The following is a 15,554-nucleotide window of genomic DNA, read 5'->3' as shown; positions in this document are numbered from 1 at the left end:
GGACAGAAAGGGATTATCAACTAGGAAGGTATAATTATTGATAGGACTCAAATGAGTTAGCAACCCGCTTGTCGCTGCATATACTCAAACAGGGGATCGTTTAAACGCTTCCACAGGAAGTGCCCCCAGATAAAGCCTGGTGGCAAGATTTTGAGTTGGAATATGGGGCAGGGGGTGTCCAGGGAGGAGATTTCCCCATGTGCCAGAGAGGAAGCAGCTGGGATCCTGTGTTTCAAGCAGCTGGAGAAATTGTCTGGGGATGTGAGACTGGAGGCCCTGACCCACAATCCAGAAGGAAGGGGGGCAGAAGACTGGACCCAACATGGACTGAGAACTGTGTTCAATATACTCAAGGGGTAGAAGAAGAGGAGGAGGAGTTTGGATTCGATATCCCACTTTATCACTACCTGAAGGAGTCTCAAAGCGGCTAACATTTCTCCTTTCCCTTCCTCCCCCACAACAAACACTCTGTGAGGTGAGTGGGGCTGAGAGACTTCAAAGAAATGTGGCTAGCCCAAGGTCACCCAGCAGCTGCATGTGGAGGAGCGGAGACGCGAACCCGGTTCACCAGATTACAAGTCTACCGCTCTTAACCGCTACACCACACCGGCTCTCCCAAAATTCTGGGAAAACCTAGGCAGGCTACCACAAAGCGGGGGGAGAGAGGTGAAAGCTAAGAGAATACGGAAGGTGTGGGTGGGTGGGTGGGTGGGTTGGTTGGTTGGTTGGTTGGTTGGTTGGTTGGTCATTCATCATAACCTCCAATCCCCTACACTCATCTTTCTGAATTTTTGCAAATTACCTTCCTATGAACACCTTTATGATGTATGAGCAGACCACAGTTAAGAAACTTGGGGTGCAGCAAGATTAGCATCTGTCATCTTCACAGAAAAGATCTGGGGCATTCTAGGTACATGGGATGTGGTGGAGGCTGGTCCACTAGGTCTTCTGGAAGCCTGACCTACCAAGTCTTTCCCCATCCACCATACAAATGATTGGACATCTTTGTTCTATCCCTACATATGTCAGAATAGAGGGAAAGGGCTGAACAAATTCTTTAAAATATATATATACATTTTTATTAGTTTTTTCATATATTTTCCAAACAGAACATATCATCTCATCTCATTTTATACAACATTTTGGCTATTTTAGCCTGAGACTTCCATCAACCACTTGCAGTAGTTGTCGCATATAAAAACAGTTTTTTATCTTGTCTTTTAATGTCAGAGCCTACAATACCAAGTAAAAATGCTTCTGGTTTTTTTTATAAATGTAAACATCTTTTTCATCTCATTATAAACCATTTCTCAGAAACCCTTCACTTTCTTACATTCCCACCACAGATGATAAAAGTGCCTTCCTTTTCCTTACATTTCCAACATTTATTGCTTATTTTATACATTTTACAGCCGTTTGGTGCATAAATTCCAACAATTAAGTTTTTCGCCTTGCCACGTGACTTGTACTGCAATCATCTTACCTTCCTTGTCCTTGAAGATTTGCCGTGCTTCAAATTTGTGTTTTATATACAAAACTACCCCTCTCTTCTTACTTCCATCTGAAGATATAAATTCATTCCCTAGTTTTTTATTAACCAAAATTCTGTTTTCTAGCTACGTGAGTCTCTTGTAAACAGATAATATCCAAATTCCTTTTCAACAAAACATGCCCAATTTTCTTTTATTTTTATTGTTTAAATCATTAACATTCCATGTCCACACTTTTAATGCCATCTTGATTTCTTTTACTTTTTGTTAAAAGAATAGAGAAAAGGTATTTAAATCTGTCCTCCTCCTCCTCCTTCCTTATTATCTTCTTCTTGGTCCGGGGTCGCTGCTGCTGTCTTCTTCCTTTGTATCTTCTCATAAATTTCTTTGTCTCATCCACATTTTTAAGTTGAAACCACTTTTCTTTGTAATAGAATGAGACCCCTTCTGGGAATTCCCATTTGAATTCAATATAGTTTTTTCTCTGTATTTGTGCCAGTCTTGTAAGGCTGGCATTTCTTCAGGAGACAAAGTGGGATGTCCTTAAATATGATTATAAATGTTCCATCAATACAGAGTCTTTGTTCTCTGTTTTTCTTCAGGATCAGATTCCTCATCTCTCTATCTTTAAATATGATCAAACAATCACCTGGGAATTTTTAAGCTTTATAGAATCATAGAATCATAGAATTATAGAGTTGGAAGAGACCACAAGGGCCATCGAGTCCAACCCCCTGCCAAGCAGGAAACACCATCAGAGCACTCCTGACATCTGGTTGTCAAGTCTCTGCTTAAAGACCTCCAAAGAAGGAGACTCCACCACACTCCTTGGCAGCAAATTCCACTGTCAAACAGCTCTTACTGTCAGGAAGTTCTTCCTAATGTTTAGGTGGAATCTTCTTTCTTGTAGTTTGGATCCATTGCTCCGTGTCCGCTTCTCTGGAGCAGCAGAAAACAACCTTTCTCCCTCCTCTATGCGACATCTTTTTATATATTTGAACATGGCTATCATATCACCCCTTAACCTCCTCTTCTCCAGGCTAAACATGCCCAGCTCCCTTAGCCGTTCCTCATAAGGCATCGTTTCCAGGCCTTTGACCATTTTGGTTGCCCTCCTCTGGACACGTTCCAGTTTGTCAGTGTCCTTCTTGAACTGTGGTGCCCAGAACTGGACACAGTACTCCAGGTGAAGTCTGACTAGAGCAGAATACAGTGGCACTATTACTTCCCTTGATCTAGATGCTATACTCCTATTGATGCAGCCCAGAATTCCATTGGCTTTTTTAGCTGCCGTGTCACACTGTTGGCTCATGTCAAGTTTGTGGTCAACCAAGACTCCTAGATCCTTTTCACATGTACTGCTCTCAAGCCAGGTGTCACCCATCTTGTATTTGTGCCTCTCATTTTTTTTGCCCAAGTGAAATACTTCACATTTCTCCCTGTTAAAATTCATCTTGTTTGTTTTGGCCCAGTTCTCTAATCTGTCAAGGTCGTTTTGAAGTGTGATCCACCCCTCCCAGTTTGGTGTCATCTGCAAATTTGATCAGGATGCCCTTGAACCCATCATCCAAGTCGTTGATAAAGATGTTGAATAAGACCGGGCCCAAGACAGAACCCTGTGGCACCCCACTAGTCACTCTTCTCCAGGATGAAGAGGAACCCTTTGGGTTCGGTCAGTCAGCCGGTTACAAATCCGCTGAGTGGTAGCATAGTCAAGACCGCATTTTACCAGCTTCTTTACAAGAATATCATGGGGCACCTTGTCGAATGCCTTGCTGAAATCAAGGTAGGCTACATCCACTGTGTTCCCTTCATCTACCAGGCTTGTAATTCTGTCAAAAAACGAGATCAAGTTAGTCTGACATGACTTATTTTTCAGAAATCCATGCTGACTATTGGTGATCACAGTATTCCTTTCTAGGTGCTCACAGACTGTTTGCTTAATGATCTGCTCCAGAATCTTCCCTGGTATTGATGTCAGACTGACTGGGCGGTAATTATTTGGGCCCTCTCTTTTCCCCTTTTTGAAAATAGGGACAACATTTGCCCTCCTCCAGTCTGCCGGGACTTCGCCTGTTCTCCAGGAATTCTCAAAGATGACTGCCAGTGGTTCTGAGATCACATCTGCCAGTTCTTTTAATACTCTTGGATGCAGTTCATCTGGCCCTGGAGACTTGAATACATCTAAACTAGCCAAGTATTCTTGTACTATCTCCTTAGTTATTCTGGGCTGTGTTTCCTTTGCTGAATCATTTGCTCCAAATTCTTCAGGTCGGGCATTGTTTTCTTTATCGGAGAAGACTGAGGCAAAGAAGGCATTGAGGAGTTCAGCCCTTTCTGTGTCCCCTGTTTGCATTTCACCATCTTCTCCTCTGAGTGACCCCACAGTTTCTTTGTTCTTCCTTTTGCTACGAACATACCCTTAAAAGCCTTTTTTGTTGCTTTTAACCTCTCTAGCAAGCCTGAGTTCATTCTGTGCTTTAGCTTTTCTGACTTTGTGTCTACACGTGCTGGCTATTTGTTTGAATTCCTCTTTGGTGGTTTCCCCCCTTTTCCATTTTTTGTACACATCCTTTTTTTCATCTTAACTCAGTTAAAAGTTCTTTAGATAGCCACCCTGGCTTCTTTAGGCACCTTCCATGTTTCCGTCTCATTGGTATTGCCTGACGTTGTGCTTTTACTATCTCCCTCTTAACAAACTCCCAGCCATCATGAACTCCCTTTAGTAGCTTTTGTTTTGATCCCGAATGCACTTTGAATTATATTTGCTACCTCCTCAGCTTCCATACTTAACCATTGTGCAATCTCAATGATCAATTTTCTCATGATATTCCCCCCCTTGGTGTTTATGGAACCATTCTAAATCTCAAATTCATTTCTCTCTGCTTCATTTCATTTAAAGCAATAGCATCCCATAAGTCTTCCTGCGTCTTACTTATTTCAGACACATCTCCTATGGTCTTTTCTTACTCCTTTTTCAACTCTCTCATTTCTCGCTGTGCCTGTTTCATTCCTTCTTCCAAGCTTTGCATCCTTTTACTTATCTCCTTCATCTGTTAAATCTAAGGAATGTTTAGGGAATAGTTTACAACAATAAGTTCCAGACTTCGTTGTTAAGAAGAAGTATAAATGAGCTGGGCATCTTCCGCCACTTGTTTGGCTAATCCACAGATTTTGAGGCTTTCCCGAAAAAACCTCACAATAAAAACCAAGAAGAAAAAATAAAATGCAATATCTTGAGCCACTTGCTGGCTTAATTCCACACAGTTCCACGCAGTCGCTATTCACTATAGAAGAAAAATCCCAGGAGTCCAAAAAACAACTTAAAGACAAGGGAGCGGGGGGGGAGTTCTAACACTCTCCTCTCCACACAGATTCTCCCCAAGGTGTTCGGAGGTACGGCTATTTTATAAAGTTTTAAATAGGTCTATCTATGCTGAACATTTGCAGGTCCTGCTAAAAGAAAGCTGCTATTTGGCTTCTTTTCCCCTTAACAGTTTTTAATTTCAGTCTACGCAGTTCCACAAAATTGAAAGTAAAAGTGCAGGCGTGCAGGGAAAGGGGAGGCAGGCGGCAAAGCCGCGCAGCTCCCCCACTCGCTGGGGCACCCCTGAAAGGCCACCGCCCTGGCGTGACGCACCACAAAACCCTATGGGAAAGATGGCTCTGTATGTAACAGGCAGTCAATTTGATGTCTTGTTTCCACAACCTTTCCCACTGTTCCATCTCGAGTGCATAACCGAAATCCTGGCCCCACCTAATCATGACCTCCTTTACTTCCTTATCCTTCAATTCCCATTCCAGTAATAAATTGTACATACGTGGCCAGAAAACATAGAAGAGTATTGATTAATAAGAAATTATGAACGGAATTTATTTCTTCAGGTGGGTGAAAAGCTTTTGCTACAAAGAGGAGGGAGCCTTGCCTGGCAGGAATGCCTCTTACCCTCCTTCCTGCATCCTCTGTTGCCTCTGTGCATTCTGCTTGTTAAGAGGGACGAGACAGGCCATTTGTAGGAAAGGAACAGGACCATACAGGTTTTCTTGGGCTCTAGGCCCTCTTTTTATAAAAAATTATGGAACAGTCAAAGGTTTTGCCAAAACTCCCTTGTGGGGAAGAAGATTGCAATGCAAGCAACAATGAGAACATCACACTGGTGCAGTGTGTGTGTGTGTGTGTGTGTGTGTGTATCCCTGGATGCCAAGATCCAAGTTTGGGGTTGGAGAGATTGTGGAAGGTAGATATTAAATTCACAGCATGCTGTAACCTTAGGGAGAACATCATGAAGGTGTTATATAGATGGCATCATACCCCCTTGAAACTAGCGGAAATGTATAAAGGAAGATCACCGACTTGCTGGAGATGTAAAATAGATGTGGGGTCATACTACCACATGTGGTGGACTTGTGCAATCATTAGGGGATTCTGAGATAATATCTATAATGAATTTAAGAAATTATTCAGACACACTTTTTTTAAAAAAAACCAGAGATCTTTCTTTTAGGCATTTTACCATTAGAAATTAAGAAAGACATAAGACCACTGTTCATGTATGCCACCACAGCAGCAAGAATTCTTGTGGCGAGGAAGTGGAAAAATGAAACAATACCGACAATCACAGATTGGCAGATACTCATGTTAGAATATGTACAACTAGCAAAACTGACGGAAAGAGTTAGAGGAGTATTGAACTAGAAAACATTTGGAGAATGGAGAATATTTCAGGATTATATGGGATCATATTGTACCAACCACACCATGTTATCAGAACTTGAGTGATCCTTTATCACAACAAATACCATTTGTAGAGTAGATCCTTCCAGTGAGGCTGGGCATGGAATATTTGCTCATTAAATTCAGAAAAAAAGAGGAAAAATACAAGTACGTTTGCCCTTTTCTGTGTGTGTGTGTGTGTGTGTGTGTGTGTGTGGTGTGTACACACATCTACACACAAACACACACACATTTTTCTTATGTTCTGAATATAACACTTTTATGGGCTTCTTATAAATGGAGAAAGGGAGAGAGACAGCGCAAGAAAGAAAACAAAAAGTGGAGCTATATTTCCTGATGCGCACAATTGATTTGCTTAAATCGGAAAAACAACTCTTGATCTTGTACCTCTCATTGTATTCTCCAGTTCATCACATGACAAAATATGTCATATGTGTTTAAAAATCAGGTCAATAAAGAATCACTAAAGAATGGGAGAAATACGTGGATTATTTAAAAAATATTTGCAAACATTTAACTACATTAGAAGGAAGAAAACAACACAAGAAGTTAAATAATAACTTATTTGGTAACTGTTGTTGTAGTTGTTGTTTAGTCATTTAGTCGTGTCCGACTCTTCGTGACCCCATGGACCAGAGCACGCGATGCACTCCTGTCTTCCGCTGCCTCCCGCAGTTTGGTCAAACTCATGCTGGTAGCTTCGAGAACACCATCCAACCATCTCGTCCTCTGTCGTCCCCTTCTCCTTGTGCCCTCCATCTTTCCCAACATCAGGGTCTTTTCCAGGGAGTCTTCTCTTCTCATGAGGTGGCCAAAGTATCGGAGCCTCAGCTTCAGGATCTGTCCTTCCAGTGAGCGCTCAGGGCTGATTTCCTTCAGAATGGAGAGGTTTGATCTTCTTGCAGTCCACGGGACTCTCAAGAGTCTCCTCCAGCACCATAATTCAAAAGCATCAATTCTTTAGTGATCAGCCTTCTTTATGGTCCAGCTTTCACTTTCATACATCACTACTGGAAAAACCATAGGGCAGAGCAAACCCAGAGAATAATAAACAGTTCAGTACAATATGCAGGCAGGAACAATGTGTTTCCCCACACAATTCCATCATCCATGTTTGTAGCTTCGAGGACACTGTCCAACCAATTTGGAAACTAGTCAGTAACAATTATAAGGAACTATAGGGGAAATGCAGTGATAAAAATGAAACCAGAAGGTGAAATATAAGGGGAAGAGGGAAGTCAAATTATGTTTTTATTTCTGAAGATGCACTTAAAACTCGAAAAATAAAATTAACAAACAAAACAAATTGGGTATCGGGACCTTCAGCAAGTGGTGCAGTGATGGCAAAATAAGGCATATGACATGTTGGATGCTGATGCTGAGCTTGCACAATATTTGAGCTCAGTGTCGTTTATGTCTATAGATGTAAATAGGATCTTTATTAAGCTTTTCAGTTAATAAGCAGCTAGCTAGAGATATTGTTTATACTTCTTTTAGCCTGCCTCAGCTCCAAGCAGCTCATTGCTTCATGCAAAATTCCTCCTTCCCCTCAATAACACTGCGAGGGAGGATAAATAGAGCAGCAAGATTCATGGTGGAGCAGGGGTTGGGATTTGGTTTCTCCAAGGCTTGCTAGGTCCCTGTGTGTCCCCACTCTTGCAAGCTTATTGCCTGCTGGTTTCAGCCATGTGGCTCTACCTGGCTGCCCTGCTGGGGCTTTACTTCCTTCGCCGATGGTATCAGGAGAGACAGACAGTGGAGAACCTGATGGAGAAATATGTCTTCATCACAGGCTGTTCCTCTGGCTTTGGGAACCACCTTGCCAGGCATCTGGATGCCCAGGGTCTGCAGGTGTTGGCAACCTGTACCACCCAGAAGGGGGCAGAGCAGCTGAAGAAGGTCACCTCAGAGCGCTTGAAAACCACCATTCTGGATGTCACCAGTACAGAGAGCGTTGCGGCAGCGACGGAGTGGGTGAAAGAACAAGTGGGGAACAAAGGTAGCTTTTTGTTGTGTTGTTTCCATGCTCTGGATCAGGCCAGGGATTATCTGTATCATCATCTGCTTATGTTTACTCCACTTTCCCACAAAATATGGTCTGAGTGACTCCCAATACAGTGGTACTTCGTGTTAAGTACCTAATTCGTTCCGGAGGTCCGTTCTTAAGCTGAAACTGTTCTTAACCTGAAGCACCACTTTAGCTAATGGGGCCTCCTGCTGCCGCTGCACTGCCAGAGCACAATTTCTGTTCTCATCCTGAAGCAAAGTTCTTAACCTGAGGTAATATTTCTGGGTAAGTGGAGTCTGTAATCCTGAAGTGTATGTAACCTGAAGTGTATGTAACCCGGAGTACCACTGTATATCAAAAATAAAAAGTATGACCATTTTAAAAAGTATTAGAAACAACTAAAATCGATAAGGCAATGAATGGGGAAGGAATTCCATGGGGTCACCTTAATTCAGCCTCTGTCAAGAGCTGCTAGGATTGCCAAATAACCTGAAGGACTATTGCTTTATGCCTTTGACAGCAGCTTGTTCTGTGAAGTCACACAGTGAAACTTCATTTTGTATGAAGATAAATGTTCCTGTCTGATAATGTCCCCTGATCAACCTGATTCTAAAAGCACAGATGCAAGATATCATAATCAGTGTCGCAAGATTTTAATTTTAACTGACAAGCAGCTACAGGACCTCAAACTGATTAGCCAGCATTTGCAGTGTAGGAGAAGCCTCTGGAGTCATTTGGCTGATCTACATTGAATTTTTCCCCCTAATAGCAGCTGGGAAAGGAGGCAATGTAGATGGGGGAAAATACTTGGGAGAAGAAGGGACCAGAGCAGTTATATTGCAATATCTTTTAAGATGCTTCCCATTTAAATGTGTTTGGGGAGCCCAGAGCAGAGAATATGGAAGGTAGAACCTTCTGGATCAGGCCAATGTCTCTTCTCATCCAGCATTCAGTTACCAGCAGATGACTTCTCGAAAGCAGCAATCAAGCGCACTCTCCCTTCCTGTGCTTTCCAGCCATCGGTATTTGGAAGTATTTCTGCTTCCAGCTGTAGAGGCAGAGCATAGACATCTTGGCTGTCCAATCCACTTTTAAAACCATCCAAGTGGGTGGGCATCCCTATCTCCTGAACCTTCCAACATTCATTGGACGTCCATGAGTTCCATTGTTGGAGAATGAGAAGCAGTGTGGTGTAGTGGTTAGAGTTTCAGACTAGGACCTGGGAGACCTGGGTTCAAATCCCCACTTGGCATACTGCTCATTGGGTGAGGTCCCAACACTGATCTTCGGAGACCTCCAGTTTCTACATCTCCCCATCTAGATATTCCATTTATTTCTATACTCTGTGTCCTGCTTCTTTTTTTTTTTTAATAATCTTTATTAAGTTTTACAAAAGGTTATAAATAACAGAACAAACAAGAAAAAATAGAAAGAATAAAGAAAGAAATCTGGAGAAAAAAAACACAAAAGAAAAACACAAAAAAGAAACAACAAAGAAAAATTCCACCTTTTGACATTCATTTTCAGTAACTTCTTTTCAGGACTTCCCCACGTCTCCCCTTATTGTATTCCAACCCCAGTTGTTTATTCAAGCAAGTTTTCCCCTTAATATCCTGAAACGTAATTTATTAAATTCACTTAACCTTGATTTAATTAAAATAATTTTTGTAATAGTTTTTAACTTTAATTCGTTGTTATACCTTAGCAGTTTTTAAAATATATTCCTTAGCACCTATATAAAGAGAAGAAACAGAAGTGTAAAAATAGAGTTAAAAAAAGAAAAAAGAGATACTTTTCCTAAGGTTGCCACTATTTCCCCTCCACGGATTCCCCATTCTTATAATAATAATAAACCTATAATTTTTATACTGCAAAAGCAAAAAGCAAACCCCCTTTGGGCTTCAAGATCCCACCCCTCTCCTCCCGATTTCAATCCCTAACCAAAGTCCAATTAGTCCATCTTTCTAGCCTGGTGATCTTACGTCTGAGGCACGCAAATCTCTCTCAGTCCCTTTCAGCCGGTTTCTTCTGAAGTCTCTCATACTAAACACCCAGGACCGAAGGAGTATCTTCCCAATGCTGACCGTGGTTCTTCCAACGAGGCCTACTTGTTTAAAGATGGTGCTCCAGCTCTGTTTCTTCGGTCTGTATATCCCAAATAGTCCAACTTTCACCTTAGTCAGTTTAAGCTTCTTCTTTATAGGTCTCCAGTTCTTTTTTTCCTTCTGTGACGTTTCAGCCATCCCTTCTTTCAGCTCTTCCTGTTCAGCAGATGTCTTTTCCTCCTCAGTCTTTGGTTCTTTTTCTTGTCCAGCTGCATGTGTTTTGAACATCAAACCCCTTTCCAACTCAATGGGTATGTTTTCAGTTAACTTCAGGTTTGAAGGGCTCGTAGACAAAACATGGTCTCTCTTATTCATCTCTTGCAACTTTCCCACGAGAAAGATCAAATTTTTCAGGCCAGCACGTATTTCCTGTATTCCCTGTTTTAGCTCCATTCTTGTAATGTCCATGAATCCCCTCTAGAGGGATTCTGGTTACTTAGTGTTCTTTTCCCTTCCGATCCAAAAGTCAGATTTATTTGTATCAATCTTTCTTAGCTTTCAATATTTTGTAGCAATATAACCGGTTAGAGTTTCAGCTTTCAATTTTTCCAGCTTTGACAGCTAGTTTGACAGCTGTCAAAAGTTCCTGTAAATCCTCAACAGGCTCTTAATACGGGTTTCTCCCGGGCTTGAGAAAGGTGGTGCTTAATCCAAACAAAGTAAGCTCTAGTCCTTCAGCACATTAACTTAGTTCTTTAAATCCGCGGAATTTATATCCTTATATCACGACAACTCTTCCTGCAACCTTGGTTGACAGGTCCTTGCTTTGTACTGATTACAATAGGGGGGAGGCGGACTTCCTCCTTTTTTTTTCACCTCCCCCGCTCGTGCAAAATCCAAAATTTATAGTCCAAATTTCAAGTTACTCACGGGTTGTTGTTCTTGCCTTTGAGTCCAAATTTGATAGGAAGAAGTCAGCGCTGTCCGACAAATGGTATGGGGCTTCGCTCGGCAGGGGAAGCGGAGAACTCACAGCACCACGCCGCTCCCCGGCACCCGCTCCGTAGCCTTTAAAAAGGCTCCTTCACGAGTCGGGAAGGCACTTGAGGTGCCCGCCGAGTCACCATGTCCACGGGCTCCGTGCCCGTGGTTTTTGAGGGTCCCCATGTCGCCGGCACGGCAAGACCCAGTCCCCTGCTAAGCCGATTCCCTCCGGAGCTCGGAGGGAATCCGCCATTAGCCGGATGCGCCAACCCGGAAGTCTGACTCTGTGTCCTGCTTCTTAACCAGTTTCATGACTGTTCAGCTTATTCAGGAGTCGGCAGTCTAAGTACACTAGGTCAACTGAATCAGTTTTATCCAACAGATCTACTTTGGATAAGCCTTCATACTCTTTGCTAAATTTCATGTAAAGGCCTCCCAAAATGGCCCCCAGAGGTCACTGGTTGGCCTTCCTTTTAAAACTGTGTGAATCCCTGGGGAAACATTGGCTCTCCAGCAATACTAAGATCAAATGCAAGAGCAGGGACGCATACTGAACACTCTCTCTCTCTCTCTCTCTCTATATATATATATATATATCTCCAGAGATAAACATTTTTTGGTCAAAATTGTCTGTTTCAGTCCAGTGTTTTCTGTGTTGCGTTTCTCAATTTGCAGATACCCGTTTTTGGTTTTTTGAAAGAGTGATGTGAATAGAAGCTTTAGGACTCCCATGCTTTTAATTACAGCTTTCCTCTTAACAAATATTGCCCATTTTATTGCTTCCTGTTGATAGTAGTTGGGAAAATTATGATGAACCGCCCATCCAACTTTTTTTAAAAAAATCATTTTTATTGGTTTTCAATTACAATCCAATAATAGCCTCGTTATAACAATACCAATTTATAATACAGTTATTAATACCAATTGTTCCAATGCCAAATTATATAATTTAAAGTGGCCCCCTGTGTGCTAAATTTGATGATTCTATTATTTTCTTTATTTCTGCCTTCCAAAATCTTATTAATTTCCATTACACTCCAGTCATAATAATAATCCCTTATGCAACAACTGCAATATTAATAACTTCTATTTGTGTTGACACATTAAATGCTTTATGAAACTACAAGTGAGGAACTCAGACTACATCCTTCTTCTTCCTGTGTGTGGCAATTCTTCTGCCTGTGGTGTTTCTTCCAGTCCTTGTAAGATGTTATGTCTCCCCACCCACCCAGTTGTTGCTGTTATTCTTCATGCCTTGGGCGGAGCTGATATCTCAATGTTGTTCCAGAAATTTCTCCCTTGCTCCATCCCGTGCTTCGTTGTTTTGCAACTTTAACAAACCCTAGAATACATATCAACCAAAATATAGACCACAAGAATAATACTACATCCACACTTCCAAAATCTAGCATACATGCAAATGTTATGCTAGGTGGGAACCTGGAACAATAATTGTCTCTTCTTCTTCTTCTTCTTCTTCTTCTTCTTCTGAAATAAGTTTTATTTGATTTTTACAAGATTATAACAATACCAAATCCATATCCACATTTAGAGATTTCTCTGAATCTTCAGACTTCCCCCTTCCGCTCCATGGGTCTTATTATCAATCTTTTCAACTGCATATTATTTCCTCACCCAAATTTTATGTCACTCCATTTTATCCATAATAATTTCTACATTACCAGTGTTATTGCAGTCCTGCTAATGTTTTCATCTGCTTACAGCGGTGTCTCAAGTCAATTGTAAATTTTTCCCATTCTTTATTAAAGTTTTGGTCTTCTTGGTTCCTGATCTTTCAGGTCAGTTTTGCCCTTTCGGCATAGTGGCAACAGCTTAGTTTGCCATTCTTCTCTGGTAAGGACTTTGTCTTCATTCCATCTCTGGGCAAGTAACATCCATGCGGCTGTCGTTGCATACATAAAAATTCTTTTCTGTTCCTTTGGGATCTTGGTACCTACACTTCCTAATAAAAAGGTTTCTGGTTTCTTTATCAAAGTTATTTTAAACATTTTAAAAATTCATTATATATCATTTCAGTTCATTACATATCATTTCCTTTGGGAAAGAATAACTGTCTCTTCCTTCACAGGGCTCTGGGGCTTGGTGAACAATGCGGGAATAGGCGTCCCATCAGCTCCCAACGAATGGCTGACCAAAGATGACTTTGCAAAGGTGATCAATGTCAACCTGCTAGGGTTGATTGACGTGACGCTACACATGCTGCCGCTGGTGAGGAGAGCCAGAGGGAGGGTGGTCAATGTGTGCAGTGTGAATGGACGCCTGGCCTGCTTTGGAGGCGGTTACTGCCCATCAAAGTTTGGTGTGGAAGCCTTCTCTGACACCCTGAGGTAAAAACAAGCTCTGTAGCTTACTTTTGGCTTGGTTCGGTTTAGTGACGTGGTGTTTCTCCAGGTGTAGGGAATAAAAAACAGGTGGTGGGAAATCAGGCTGCTGTCAAGGGCTGAACCTTAAATCACAGATCAAAAAGCAGACATTTGCACTGTTTGAGAGATAAGGATCCAGCTCTTGCTATGCCCACACTGGACCTGAAATACATTTGCTCATCTCCAGGTCTGCGGGGAAATGTGTTTTTTCAAAATGCAAGCCTGAGTTGAGATGGGAGGGGGAAGGTGTATGGACTCCACAGATCTGATTGAATTCGCTCCACCACCAATGAGAACCCATCACCTCTGCCAGCCCCCCTCCAGACCCCCAGATGAGGATGCAGCCCTGGCAACACAGGTGCCAAACCATCGTGCTAACTACCTCCCCGCCATTTGGTGAGGGTGGACGGAGAAGTTGTGGCTGGTTCTCAAAGATGGTTGGTTGTGTTTTGAGAGATGACAGCATCTTCAGAACAGTAGATCATCTGGGAGGGGGCACCAGAAGGGGCAGGCTGGCTTACAGAAGGGCTTGCTGCCTCCTCCTCCATCACTGCTGCTGCCTGCACCACCTTGTTGTCTCTGCCGGAATCCACACAGGGCCATCAAGGGGCGGCAGGGTCCCTGCCAGAGAGCTTGGCACAATTAGGGCATGCTCAGTTTTTCACCTTTCAAATTCCAAAAATGGGGGTGCTAAAAAGTTGTAACATGACTTGGGAATTCAAAAGATATTTGGCTTCAGTTGATACCATTTAGTTTTGATTGGTAAGTAAAACGTGTGAAATTGCATAGAAATCATTAAAAATGATTGCCAAGGACTTGCAGCTATGTTGTTGTTGTTGTTGTTGTTGTTGTTGTTGTTAAGCATTCATTACCTGACCTTTTCAGAAGGCAAAATAAAAATTCTATGATTTGCTGAGAGCAGCTGATGTGCTTTTAAATGAAATTTAGGTTTACCAAGCTAAATGTTGCCAAATCAAAACAGTAACAGCAGATTTGAATTTCCCAAACCCAAACGCATACTTTTAAGACCCCTCGCGGAAGAAATTTGCAAAAATTAAGCTTCCGTCCAGAAAAGAACACCCCCTAATTGGCACATGGCCAAGGTGTGCAGCACTCAGGCACATGCCAGGAAAAAGGAAGATGAGAGAGTAGAGCAACCAGCTAAGAAGGCAGGCAGAGGCCAGGCCTGGGTGGCTGGGTGACCCTGGCGCAGACCCCACCCGCTCCTGCTGAGGACCCCTCCCTCTCGCAAGGCCACCAGCTTGGCTGCCTCTGCCCTCTGCCAGGCCTGGCAGCCCTGCTCCCCCAGAATCCCCAGGCGCCTAATTTGTTTTGCATGCCTGGGACCTTTCCTAGCAGTCAAACAACCCACTATATTTTAGTCTTCAGTAGGAAATGATGTTTCTTGACTTTTCCTCCCTCGTTCAGGAGAGAGCTCCGTCCTTTTGGAATCAAAGTCAGCATTGTTGAACCAGGTACTTTCAAGACAGCCATACTGTCAAAATCAGCTGAGTCCTACGAACCTATATGGAGCCAGTTACCTTCTGACCTCAAGGAATGCTATGGGCGGAAGTACTTTGAGCAATGTGAGTAGACCTGGGGGAGAAACTCAGTTTGGTATGAAAGCTACCTAGTTCACACTTAACAAAACAACACATGAATCAACGAAACAACACATGAACCAAAATTCAGACTCATGTAAATTTAGTAATGCACTTTCCCCAAACAATAATGTGTACAAAAATACATACTGTTACACAAGCCTGGTGTCTGCCCCTCTCAGCAACTTTGCACTCCCCCAAAAAGTCTCGCCAAGTCCAATCCATATCCCAATTAAGCAAAACCCTGGTATTTATTAATTTCTAGGGCTTAGCTATATCTATAACAATACATTAGTAGGAAGTATGT

At 42.3% G+C, this 15,554-nt stretch overlaps 1 protein-coding gene across 1 annotated transcript in view; it reads left to right on the top strand.

Annotated features, from left to right (window-relative positions):
• The window catches only part of PRIM1 (DNA primase subunit 1), a 113,490-nt gene that overhangs the window by 6,057 nt on the left and 91,879 nt on the right, over positions 1–15,554 (top strand). The window contains exon 2 of the mRNA XM_082205929.1: positions 7,795–8,224. Coding sequence (XP_082062055.1) covers positions 7,912–8,224 — 313 coding nt within the window. The 5' untranslated portion in view covers positions 7,795–7,911. The remainder of the gene's footprint in view (positions 1–7,794; positions 8,225–15,554) is intronic.

The sequence above is a fragment of the Podarcis vaucheri genome (genome assembly GCF_965113315.1).
Source record: "Podarcis vaucheri genome assembly, chromosome: 2".
In the NCBI taxonomy this organism is placed as follows: domain Eukaryota; kingdom Metazoa; phylum Chordata; class Lepidosauria; order Squamata; family Lacertidae; genus Podarcis; species Podarcis vaucheri.
This window is presented reverse-complemented; position numbering and strand designations above follow the sequence as displayed.